The sequence below is a fragment of the Blennius ocellaris genome, assembly GCF_963422515.1.
Source record: "Blennius ocellaris genome assembly, chromosome: 3".
Lineage (NCBI taxonomy): Eukaryota > Metazoa > Chordata > Actinopteri > Blenniiformes > Blenniidae > Blennius > Blennius ocellaris.
The window spans coordinates 16,835,824-16,849,709 of record NC_137652.1 but is presented as its reverse complement, the minus strand read 5'-3'; the positions used below and the strand labels follow the sequence as shown (position 1 = coordinate 16,849,709).

Genomic DNA, 13,886 nt, shown 5'->3' with positions numbered 1-13,886 from the left:
ATTGACATGTTCTATGCAGCCCGAACCTGAGATGACATGAAGACAATATCAGGGATCCCAACCATGATGATAATGACAAAAAAAAAAAAAAAACAATCAGCCATTTCATCAGTGACTTAACAATAAATCACAATGTGTATGACTTTTTTGCTGTTGTTGATCATCTAATCCAGCTGTGGAAAACCAATGCTGGAGCCCACCAAACACACTCCTCCTGCACATAAATGGAGGAAGCCTCTGTGTCGGCGCAGGGCCAAAAATATGACATGATGTCATCCTTAACTGGACAAAAGATGACGAGCACACAAAAGCGCAAGCAATCACACACACGGCCGCCAGCTCGTGCGTTTGAATCCATCAAATATTCACAAAGAAATATCGGAGCTAATCATGAAATATTAAAACATGCAAAAAGCACACACACACACACACACTCTTTAGGCCTGAGTCACGCAAAATCACACACACGCACACACACACGCACGCACACACGCACACGCACACACACACACACACACACACACACACACACACACACACACACACACACACACACACACACACACACACACACACACACACACACACACACACACACACACACACACACACACACACACACACACAGCTTCGCCCTGACTGTATAATTCATTTCTCGTCTCTGCATCAAATCTGCTTCTGTCTCCATGGCAACCTTTCTAGGCCAGCAAGAAGGCCGAGCAGAGAGAAATGATAAATAAAGGAGAGGGGGAGACGAGCTGGGATGTAGAAATGGGGAGAGATGGGAGGAGAAGTCGGGCCCAGAGAAAGGAAGCAGACTCGTTTGTACTTCGATTAGCAGACAAATGTGCTCGTATGTGCATTTGTGAGCCGTAATGAGCAGAGTCCACAAAGTCCACAAAGCTCCAGCGTCTGCGGTCAGAGCGCGGCCTCCTCAACCGCTGGGTGAAAGACCTCATAGTGTACACAAAGCCTGCAGAGAGAGCCAGATAAACACACAGTGTGGAGTGTAACCACCTGGCCCGCTCCCAGCTCCCGCAACATGGGCTCTGGGCTTCAAACAAGGCTGAGTGAATACTGCTGCAGACTCACATTCACGATGCCGAATGCAGCCGCTGTTGAGAAGCACAGCTTTGTCTTCTGCTCACTAGATAAACATGTGCTTTGATTACAATGCGCCGCTGTTATCTCTATATGCTTAGAGTCACCCTCGAATACGTCGACGTTCAAACAAATCGGCGTTTTAATCCAACTCTACAGTAAGAGACATGAAGGGGGGTAGAAGATGAGATACCGCAGTTTGGAACGACAGCAGGATACTTTCCATTATGGTACTTTGAGTCATTTCTGATGAGCGTTGAGACACGATCCCTCAGGATGGTGATTCTTCCCTGAGGACGTGTGTGTGTGTGCGTGTGTGTGTGTGTGCGTACGTGCGTGCGTGTGTGGATGCAGCATGCTCTTTTAGCAGCACTATTTGTTTTGCTTTATGTTGCTTGTTTTGTGTCGATTTTAATGCCTCCAAATAAATAAAGAGTTTTGAATTTCAACAAAATCCTGACTTGTATTGAAGAATATAGCACTTCACACCAGTTATACCCCCCAAAATAGCTTTTAATTTAACAAAACAGCACAACCCGGTGTCTTTAGGGTTGCTATGGTAACTATGTGAGCCAAAACAGCATCTTATAAGGTCAGGGAATGATCCATTTTTATTTTATTTTTTTAATGAAGTGATTATGAAGCAGTGTGTTTGTCTACAGATGCAGACAGGTTGTGCTAGACAGTCATTTTTTTCCCCCACTTCTTCTTTGTGCTTCATTTGTATTTCTTTGTGTCTGGGTGTGTGGCTCAAATTACACACACACACACACACACACACACACACACACACACACACACACACACACACACACACACACACACACACACACACACACACACACACACACACACACAAAAACCTTCCCTGCTACATCGAGAAAAATTTAGTGGCAACAGGCTTTTCTGGACAATAATTTCCCCCGGCAGCAGCCGGTGATTGCAGCTGTACAAACTCTGCATACACAAGTGGCTGGAAATGTGGGCAGGACGAAAACACAGGAGACTCCGGGAAAAAAGCGGCAGCGCTCTGAAATGAGTCGGTGTCACGCTGCGGCAGAGTGGGGCTGCACAAACTCAAGGTGCAGACATGCATTTATGCTGATTAACAGTGATCCTGGTTGAAAAAAACAAACTAAAATGGTGTGTCAATCAGTGAAAACTCTACTGGTTTTGAATATTTGGTCCGAAAACATCTTGGGCGTCGCTACAGCAAACGTGTTTTAGTTCAGCGGTCACATTCAGCCCAATTTCATCTTGAGTTTTGCGGACAAGTAAAATAATGCTATAATAACCCTTGAATTTAAACTTGAAAGCTTTGTTGGGGCGAAGAGGATACATGATGAAAATGTCATTATTTTTCACTAAATTAAACATTTACTCGTGAAAAATACAGTGAAATGTCCAAAAGTCTTCTCCTATAGCTGCTGCATTATGCGTGTTTTCACAGACTCACCCAAGCAGCATGGTTTTGTTGGCTTTGTGTTGTTTTCACTACTCATAAGAAATGTATTAAAAAAAATTATACATTTTTTTTCTTTGAATTTCTTTCCCTCTCCTTGGTGGTTTGGCCTGACTGTACCTCTTGTGGGCCAGTTGTGGCCCACGGGCCTTAAGTTTGAAACGCCTGCTTTACAGGGTGCAGAGGAAGCCTAAGTAAATTGTAAATTTCTTAAGCCCCCCTAGAAACCAATGGATGTCTATTATGCTGAGCCAGCAAATTCCCGCTGACTTCAGCCACCCCAAAACAAAAGTAAAAAAAAAAAAAAAACAAAGGATTAATTGCATTAAGTGTTCCACATGCAGCATATCCTCCAATCTGAGAGGAGCGATCTCAAAGGAAGAGGAGCTCAGACACATCCGACTCTATTTCAGTGCACGGGAGCATTACTGCTAATAGGAAAACCTCTCACCTGCAGACGAGTGTGGCGATGATGACGCACCAAGCGGTGCAGCAGCAGTCGGCGCTCGGCTGCTGGGAGTGCGTATGGGAGTGCGAGGAGTCGTCGCTCTTGCGTCTCCGGCAGCAGAGCCAGAAGGAGTAGAAGAGGAGGAAGAGGAGATCCAGGCCCAAGCACAACAAGGCCACAGAGGCCAGGAGGAGCACAGACTGCAGGGGAGATTGAAGGGAATGAAACAGTTAGAGGCAACCAGACGTTTGTGATTTTTATTGTACATTGTGAGGGTTTGGGGATAAAAAACAACAACAACAACAACTAAGCCTTAGTGCACAAATGTATCATGAGAGTTGCTCTTATCACGGGGAAGGGGGCAATTTAGGATGCGAGCACATGATACAGGAAGCAAAGTCGCTGATATGAGCACAAACCACACACACACACACACCCTCACACACACACACACACACACACACACACACACACACACACACACACACACACACACACACACACACACACACACACACACACACACACACACACACACACACACACACACACACACACACACACACACACACACACACACACACACACACACACACACACACAGAGTACATGATTCAGCAGACAGATGCACACACATGCACTGTCTCTTCCACTCTCTTGCTATTTAAGGCCTGAAAACATTGGCTGTAAAATGGAGTTTGATGGATGCCATTAAAAAAACAAAAAACATGCACTGCATTGTATGTGCACACCAATCACACACACAAACACACAGAGCGAGCAGAAGCACTGCTGTCGGGGAGCGGCATTCGCTAGAGACCCACCACACAGATCACACACCCTCTAAAAGCTTTGAAGTGTAAACGAAGGAAGAGTCGGTGGTGGGGGTAGACAGAACGAGGAGTGTGTGTGTGTGTGTGGGGAGGGGGGGGGGCACGCAGGAGAGACACAGGAAAAAGATGTGAAAGACAATGTCTGAACTGAACACTGAACAAAAAGAGAAGTGGCTACAGACAGAGATGAGGGCTGTTGCAGCAATTTGGCGAGAGCTGATGAAATCTTTTTTTTTTTTTAAATCACACATGCTGAGAGGTTGTCTTTTCTATCCTCTCCGGGGTTGTCTGGAGAAGTCATTGTGCTGCAGGGTCATGCTGAGACAAAGGCACATTTCTGGGAAAAAACAACAACAACAAAAAAACCAACAAAATCTCCACCTGCTAAAGTATTTACTGCACTGCAGAAGACGTGACGAGTCAGAAACTGAAACAGGAGCTGCTTTATGTGCTGGCTGCCATCTTTTCTCAATGTCAGATGCTCACTTCCTCACCTCAAATGGATTTCTATGCCACTCGAGGCTGATTTCGGTCAATCAAACTATTGTACTGTTTTGTTAAGTGTATTTTACAGTCCAAAGCGTCACAATGGGGAAATGCAAACAGCTGGTTAAACAATCTGTTTCCTCAATGTTGTGACAAAGACACGTTCATGTCCGCTCCCAGCATGACCCATTCTCCAAACCTTTTTTCATGGATATCATCATTGAACACCAGAAAAGCATAAAAAGGAAAGCCTGATGGAATTCTTTTGACAGACTATACTTTTTAAAAACGAAATAAAAATGAAACTACAATCCAACTAATCTAATCTAATCTCGAGGGAGATCCGCAGCCGAGCCGAACACTTGTTGCAGGATCAAATCTCTGCCGCGCCGACCTTTTCAATGCACCATTTGGCTCATCGGCACCGCATAGAACCTATGATTGATGATCATTACAAATCAGCCGACGGGTGGAAAGAAATGCAGGACAATCTTCAACAGTCACTCACAATAAGCAGTCACACTAAGAGGTACACGTCTCCGAGTCTTCTCCAGAGATCATGCCTGCCACATCACACTGTTTTAAAAAAAATGAGAACCTCAGTGTGGCAGACCTGTCAGGCATGTGAACCGCTCCATCTAACCAGGCTACGGGGTCACGAGAATGCTGCAATCGATTTAATATGAGCCCGGGTAAGATGTGACCTACTGTGGAGAGATAATCAAACGGAGCTGTAAACCACAAGCTCTCAGCTGCCCGACGCACTTCTATTGTCTGAGCTGTCCCTTGTGTTTCCGCGGCCTGTCGGAAGGTTAGCCCGGGTCGTATCTCAGTAGGAGATACATTACAGACTCACAAGGTTGCCGGCTATGGGGAGACGACTGTGCGGACTGTGTTGTCTTCAATCCTTGATTATATGCTCACGGGAAAGCAGCTGATTTGACTCGCTCCGAGAGGAAATCGGTCGATTGCTTTTCTGTAACAGGTTAAAGAAGAGGAGCCGGGGACGACGGGAGGAAGAGGAGGGGGAGATAAGCTGGGCAGATTCCTGGCCTCTGGTATTATCCTACATTATTATCTACAAGCTTAGTGCTGGAGGAGTTGCGCTGTGGTAAAGCCCTAACGTGCAGTACTAATGCATTGTCAACTCTCTTGTGCCTTTACAACTGACAACAGGGACTAATACCATATGCAATAAAATGCATTAAGCTTTGCCAAGCGGGGAACCTCACGCTGTCATGCCATCCGTCAATATTCACGCTTCGTGAATTACAATCAAAACAATACAGTGATGAGGCAAACACTGGCCACCAAAACAAACATAAGACATTGTTCTGTTTATATTACATAATGGTAAATTGAGATTATGTTGGGGTTTTTTTTAATACTTCAAAGTGTTCTGGTACTGAATTCATTTGATAATATCGTCAAAGTGTTCACGGAGGAGACTAATTTCCGTTTTAGTGAGTCAGAAACACTGGCAACAGGCTGTGAATGTTTGACGGTAATAATAAGGTTATTACAGGAGCATTAATGCTACCTGCTGCAGCCAGAGCAGCAGACCAGATGATGAAGCTGTTGTCAAATTACAGGCACTTGAAGCAGCATGTTTGCAGCTGACAATGTCATTTGAAAAGCAAATTCGAGGACACTTGCTTGCTTCAGGCATAAGACGAAACAAGTGCTGTGTAAACGCCCCTTAAACGGCAACAAGGACTGTGAAACGTGACGAAGCAGGACCCGTGGAGCGCCACAATCTGAGAAAACAATGGCTCCTCATACAAAATACACGAAACTGTCCAAAAAAACAATTTATCATTGGCCTTTTGCTGCATCCAGCATGCATGATTTGGTTTAGCTTATTTTCTGCACATGAACCATGATCTTTGATGCTATAGTTGTTTCATCATCGGCTATTGTCCCCAGTAAAAAAATAGACACACCAGTTGGAAATATTGGATTCATGTCATGTTAGTCAATATCATATCTTGAAAGGTCATCCATATGGAACACTCTAGCACTTGGGAGTCCTCAAATCCGGACCTCAGGCCCGATGTCCTGCACACTTTAGCTCTCTTCCAGCTTCAACACACCTCAATCCAATGTTGATGTCCCCATCAAGCCTGTAACAATCCCAATAAGGAGCCCTTTATTGCATTCAGGTGTGTTTTAACGTGGATAGACCAAAAGCATGCAGGACACCCGAAATCGCTGTGGTCAAAGATTACATTTTAAATCATCATTACCAGTCAAGACGCATCCAGAATTGATGTGGAACCATAACTTAAAACAACCATGTAACAAGCTGCTCTCCACCTGGAGATATATTTAGATTATGCACAACAGAAGTCAACTTATGGCCCTGCCTGAGGGCCTCTGGGAAAATAAACTGCCTCGCCCTGCCTTAGGCTTGAAAACGATGCGATATGGTATCAAAGAAAAACTGTAGTTTACGTTTAAGAAAATGGAGGCGATGAGCTTTTCTTTTTTTTTTTTTTTTGCCTGATTTGAATGAGCTGCCAGTTCGACACACAAAAGCAGCAGTAACTGACCCAGGACTCTTTATATCTGGCGTAAGGGCTTAATTTTAAACTCATCAGCGCTCCGCAACCACCTCGCCCTCCTCCTGGTGTGTATGATGCCCGCTAGATTAACTGTCAGGCTGACAAACCATCAGAGCAGATTAAGTGTGGATCAATTAGCTACTAATAACCGTGGTGAGCTTGGCTGTGTGTGTGTGTGTGTGTGTGTGTGTGTGTGTGTGTGTGTGTGTGTGTGTGTGTGTGTGTGTGTGTGTGTGTGTGTGTGTGTGTGTGTGTGTGTGTGTGTGTGTGTGTGTGTGTGTGTGTGTGTGTGTGTGTGTGTGTGTGTGTGTGTGTGTGTGTGTGTGTGTGTGTGTGTGTGTGTGTGTGTGTGTGTGCGCGCGTACATCTACCCTACTGGAGATCGGCTTGCAGGCTGGAGGAGGGGCTGAACGTTAAACACCCAGGCACACTGATCTACTTTCAATCCGTCTGTTAAAGAGCGCGCATGTGTGTGTGTGTGTGTGTGTGTGTGTGTGTGTGTGTGTGTGTGTGTGTGTGTGTGTGTGTGTGTGTGTGTGTGTGTGTGTGCACGCCTGCGCACCTGCGCGTGCGCACGTGTTTTGAGCTGACAGGATCAATCACTTCCAGTTGGGCGACTTGTCCTTGCACTCTCCCTGCCTGTGTGTCACTGAGTAGTCTGGCCTTGCCTGCTACGATCCTCTCAGCTCCTTTTTCCCCGGGAGCACCGGCTGACCTTGTGTTCTATCGGCCAGAATTCACCTGCACCACAGGGTCAAAGAGCAACTCGGGCAACAACGGCAACAATCTGAGACCTTTGTGGAGCAGGGAAGTGAGTTTTTAAATCTCACACACCACTGCTTTGATCCCTTTCCTTGCATGCTATGAGATAATGTCTTCCACTGTGCAAACTGAAGCAAACGATCCAAAATACCCATTTACTTTTCCACAGCTGGGAATATGCATGTATGTGTTATTGCAGGTCACATGATTCTACTGTAATGTTCTGCAGCTGTTTCACTCTGGTTGGTAGCTGACGCTGCGATTCTACCATAAGACACACACGCACGCACGCACGCACACACACACACACAGTATTCCAAGGCTTTGCAAAACCTCGGCCGGAATAAGAGCTCCCATTTCATCCCTCCAGGATTTAAAAAAAAAAGAGGGGGGGGGGGGGGGGGGGGGTGAAAAAGCCGCAGAGTCAGCATCCCCCAAGAAAGTCAAAGTCATCAGTGAGTGAGTGAGTGAGTGAGTGAGTGAGTGAGTGAGTGAGTGAGTGGAAGGTTTAGAGCGGTTTCAGAGCTCGGGAGTTGAATGCAGATGAATCCGAGCCAAATCACATCAGACAGAAAAACACTGCACAGAAGAATCTCTCTCTCTCTTTCTCAAGTGTGTGTGTGTGTGTGTGTGTGTGTGTGTGTGTGTGTGTGTGTGTGTGTGTGTGTGTGTGTGTGTGTGTGTGTGTGTGTGTGTGTGTGTGTGTGTGTGTGTGTGTGTGTGTGTGTGTGTGTGTGTGTGTGTGTGTGTGTGTGTGCGCGCGCGTGTGGTTCTCAGCTGGATGAGTGGATGCATGAAAGCCTTTGAGACAGATATACTGTGAGCCAATCTGAAGACGGGATCCAGTGAAAGAGTGAAAGAATGAAAGAAGGGAAGAAAGAGAGCATTCTTTCACAACAGACTACAGCCCCTCCAATTCCCTCCCACCCACACCCCCCCCCCCCCCGCCATCCCCCTCTCTCCCTCCCTCCAACTCCAATTCAACCTCCTCCTTCATGCTCTTCTCACCCTCTGCCCCCCCCTCGTCTAGCCAGAATTAACGATTTCGCCCTGAATAGAACTTCTATATTCACTGACACACACACAATAACACACACACAACGCCCCCCCCCCCCACCCCTCCTGAGGCAGATTTGTGACCTCACGTCAACAAACAACACCGAGCGCTAAATACGCGCTGACACAGAAAGTGGGCATACTGTACATGTACATGCAGCACATATAACACTGTACGTACAGCAAGGGTGTGTGAGATCGCACGGGTGTGCAAACGACAAAACACGCGAGCGCACCGGGCAGAATGCTCACCGACATAGAAACAGCCTCATCTGCTCAAATATGTCAGGATGTAATTAGTCTAAAAAGGGGGTCCTTAAAATTCCAGTGGGCACACACATTGACACACACATGCACAAAGGCCCTTAGTTAAATGCTGAATGGCTCGCAGGAAGTGGCTATTTGGCAATTTAGAAGCACCTCCCATGGCTCATGGAGCCTTCTCTCTCCTCTCTTGCCTCCAATCAGTCTCTTTTTTATCTTTCACTCCCGACACCCCCCCCCCCCCCCCCCCCCCCCCCCCTTCTCTCTTTGCTTCCCTCCTCAGTTCTCATCTCCCTCCCTTGTTTCATGGCCGTGGGTGCCTTCCCACGCTCGGCTCTTGAACTTGCACCACCCCCCCCCCCCCACCCCCCTCCTCCTCCCACCCCCACCATCACCATACATGTCAGCAAACTACATTGAGGGGAGACCGCGGTGCATGAAATGCGACCTCCTAAATGATGCGTCTCGAGCTTTTGTGTGCGCTCGAGAGGCTTTCAGCGTCTTGTGGCGCAGAAAAACCTGGAAGTCACCTTGTTTGAGGAGTGGAATGAAATGCAGCAGAAAACTGGGCCAAAGGCTCTTTTTTTTGTTGTTTTTTTTGAGCTGGAGCTGCTCTCCAAGGCAAGTACTGCCAACTTAGTCGGTGTTAAATCGAAGAATTACCGCAATTACTGTGACCTTTTAACTAATAACAAAGACTCGTTCTTTTTCTTCATTATTTTCTTAGTATTATTACAACCCCTCTGAGCCTGAAGGCATCAATTTTAAAGTACTAGACAAAAAGAAAATTTCACCATTATTACTTCCTGGAACTAGATTATTTATGTCTATTTGGACACAAATGACCAAATGAGCGTTTTCTTTATCTTGAAAGATTGCCTGTCCTGTAATGTTTGGTATATTGTCGGTGTACATCAGCGCTCTTCATTTTACTACAGTCTATCTACCTTATCTGTAACAACAACCTGGCGGCACCTCGGTCAAAAGATTGCGTAAGGAGGCATGTACAATGTAAAAGCAACACATGGTGAAATCCAGTGATCCAGTGATGGAATTCTTCTTGATCCCTGTGGGGAGGAAATGACTTGTCTGCACTGAACCCATCCCATTCCAAAGTTAATCTTAATTACAGAAACTGGGAGTGGTGGTCCGCCGCAGTGCAGTGGTCAAGAGCCTTGCCCGGGGAGCCACAACAGTAACCTGCCAGCAGTGGGATTCAAACCCTCGAACGTTGTAAAACAAAACAATAAATATATGCGAACACCGAAATGTGTTCCGTTTGTACTGTTTGTCTGTGTCATTGCTTTATTTATGTGTTTTTAAGAGTATGTCCATTCTAGTAAATGGTACATTACCATTTTAATGATTCAGGGGTACCTATGAAATTGAAAAAAAAAAAAAAGGATGTCATTTAAATTCTGATCCGACACTTCCGATTGTGTCACGTAATCATTGCCTACTCACTATCCGACATCACAAATTACATAATTGTCACCAGGTAGCAGACAGTATAATTTGAACTCTTCCAAAAAAGTGAAGGAGTGTTAATATTTCAAGGGGGTAAAAGTAAAGACTTGTAGTAGTTTCTTCACTTTTTAAACACCTTGAGCGGTGGTGGAGCCGGAGCAGGCATTAAGGACATCTCTCTGTCTCTCTCTCCCCCTCTCCCCCTCTCTCTCTCTCTCTCTCTCGCTCTGTGTCTGTCTCTCTATGACACACACTCTTGAAGGAATTGATCGATGCAGTGAGAGAAGCCACAACTCTGTGACTACGGGGCCGCCTCAGTCACCACTTGGCCACTCTGCTGTGAAATTACAGTGTGGGCAGGTGGCAGGAGGTGGGATGATAAGGTGACGCCGCGCGGTGATGATGACGATGAAGGGTGGATGATGAATGCCGAGTGGGAGGCAATTATTTCTCTTCCCTCCACTCGTCTCACCTTCTGGTATTCGGAGTCCTCCGGCCTGAAGTCGCTGCTCACAAGTTGAAATTCAATGTTGAAATGAGGCAACCGGTGGAGCAGATTCACCCACCAGGGCGGAGAGTAATTCACGACGGCCGCCATCCTGATGCAAGCTGCCTGTCGGCTGTCGTCTCGTTCCCTTATAACCCCAGATTCCTCACGCGGACGCTGTGGAGAAAATTAATCGCCGTCATGGCTGGAAAACAATTTATGATGTTGTTTCAACACAACAACAAAAAACAAAACAAACGCTGGATGATTGTGGTGCTGTCCACTGTCCACTGTGATTCCTTCAACCATCAACGACAGATGCATTGACTAATGTGTTTTGAGAAAAAAGTGGCAGCACAAACATGCAAATCAACATTCCATCCCATTGTATACACATGCGAAAAACCTTGCACAAAATACACCTTTCATTAAGCCTTCATCTAACGCATTATAGAACAATCACGCTTTTAAATCAGTTTTCAGGGATGAAAAAAAAGCCCTTTGCTGACACACCTGTCCAAGGTAGTGTGTGTGTGTGTGTGTGTGTGTGTGTGTGTGTGTGTGTGTGTGTGTGTGTGTGTGTGTGTGTGTGTGTGTGTGTGTGTGTGTGTGTGTGCGTGTGTGTGAGTGTGTGTGTGTGTGTGTGTGTGTGTACTCAACAAAGGCAGAAACACTGCAATATGACATAATTTCAGCGAAAGCCACCCAACATGAACTGAACAGTTTCTGATTGTTTTGTTGTCTAGATGCTGCATCCTTGTGGTGTGTTGCAGGGGGGGGGGGGGGGGGGTGGGAATGCCATGCAGGGAAATAAGATCATTATTGGCATCATGCAATATAAAGCACTGACTGGGTGTAAATGGGGGTATTGTTTCACCCATGTGAATGTTGTTGTTTTTTTTGGTTTGTTTGTTTTTTGTAAAGAGGAGGATTAAAACCAATAACATAAATGAATCTTGTCTAGATTCAAGCAAGCAGCACCACCAGGCTCGTCCGATCCTTCCATTGTGCTCGCTTTTTTTTTTTTTTTTTTTTTTACTGTACCGACAACATGTAGGTCGAGGAAACGTCGTTAGCAGCAGCTTAACGGGGCTTCATCCCCGCTTTGTCCGTTAAAAAAAAACTACCGCAGTCCCGAGCAGAGTCGTCAAGGCAACCGGGAGGACTGAGAGGCGGCGGGACCGGAGCGCGTGCCAACGGGCATCCGAGACGAGAGCAACGATGTTTAAGAGAAAAAAATTTTAAATAAATAAATAAACACAATAAATATATAAACACCTACCTTGTGAAGCCCGAGCGGATGTAGACTGTGGTTCGGTGCAGTCCAGACCGGCGTCGCGTTCGCCTTTTGTCTTCCAGGATCCGGCAGCCGAGCGCTGCGGCATCAACGCGGCGGGTCCGGATGCAGCGCCGACCAGAGAACCACCGAGCCGGTCCGCTCACATCTCCAGGACGCCCTTTCCCGTTCCGACTGCCCTCGTCGGCAGATTAGGGGTTAAACTCGTTGACCCGCAGCAACCCGCTATCAATTTTCCGTTCCCAGTCTGACCGCGCGGTTCGGGTCCGTCGTCTCCTCCGCCTGTCTCCAGCGATGGCGGCCGCGTCGGTGCGTTCAGCGCCGCGGAGCTTCGGTTGGACGACGTTGTTGTCGGAGCGTAAAGAAAACAGTGTTTTAAAAAAAAAAAAAAACCCGCAGGACTCAGGACGGAGGACGGGGCTTTGCGGCAGCTCTCTCTCTCTCTCTCTCTCTCTCTCTCTCTCTCTCTCTCGCTCTCTCTCTCTCTCTCTCGCTCTCTCTCTCTCTCTCTGACACCAAATGCGCAAACATGTCTCCCCCTGCCGGTGAAATGACAGTACTTCGCGCCACAGTGCGCGGTTGATTTATGACCATCACCTGCGCCATCCTAAATTCTGACATTTTTTACCACAGTGCTAAACGATAATGCCAATTTAATGTTCGATTTGCTGTCGTTTCTTTCAGTTGTGGCTTTACTAAACAATTCGACGTACTTCCTACTGGCACAAGATGTATCCAATATACGCCTATTTATCTGTTTACTATTATAAACACTATATTTTGTTTTTACTGTGCCTGTTTTATATAAAGTCTACTTTACATCTACTTATTTATGTTTTAGTGTAGTATGGAATTTTGTACAATGTTATGCAACACCTACTGGTATGACCATAAAGAATCCTTAATATCCCCTGATCATATCAAAAAGGAAATGTTGAATAATCTTTTTTAATTAATTGACATTTTTTTTTAACAAGAATTCCATGTATGTGGCTGCATAGCGGTGTAGCGGTTAGTACCTTACGTTATAGTGAAAATGGGTTCAACTCTAGGCTACACATTTCTGTGTGTTCACAGTTCAAAAACATGCATTTCAAGTTAATTGATAATTTTAGTCCTGAGTGTCTGTCTTTCTCTGTTTGCCCTTGCTTTATTACATTTTTCCAATTCAATATTATTTCTAAATATGCCATATACGACGACATCGTCATTTCAGGGCACTTTTACAGAGAAAAACCCGACAATTCCACAAGAGCAACCATAAGCAAGGATGAAAAGCAGAAAAAAAAACCTGCTGAACCACACTGGAGGTGGAGACTGTCTGCTGTTCTGAGTGAATGTAGGGCATAAGAGGAGACAAAAGGACACGACCGACGCACAGATTCTGGGAGTTAAAACAAATAGAAAGTGAATTTTGCATAATATGACCTCTTTAAAGACTCATGCTCCAACAGTGGGGTTGGACTTTCAATTAAAGAGTCCCTACAGATGTTTGATTTTTTTCTCCCAAAGAAATGTTCACCACATAGAAAATATTGACAGTGTATAAGTGCTGGAATATTCAAATTAGCTGGATACTAAATCACACACGTTCAGAATTTTCAGAAAGAAACCACCAACTCCCTATTGGGTTTTTTTTTATTAAAGTTGCTCTAATGC

General features: G+C 45.7%; 1 protein-coding gene across 1 annotated transcript in view; it reads right to left on the bottom strand.

Annotated features, from left to right (window-relative positions):
• ttyh3b (tweety family member 3b) overlaps positions 1-12,329 on the bottom strand; it is a 28,385-nt gene extending 16,056 nt beyond the window's left edge. Inside the window, exons 1-3 of the mRNA XM_080517761.1 lie at positions 12,213-12,329; positions 10,916-11,107; positions 3,015-3,211 (exon numbers count right to left, since the gene is read on the bottom strand). Of these exons, the coding sequence (XP_080373887.1) occupies positions 3,015-3,211; positions 10,916-11,041 (323 nt within the window). The 5' untranslated portion in view covers positions 11,042-11,107; positions 12,213-12,329. The remainder of the gene's footprint in view (positions 1-3,014; positions 3,212-10,915; positions 11,108-12,212) is intronic.
• Between the last annotated feature and the right edge of the window lie 1,557 nt (positions 12,330-13,886).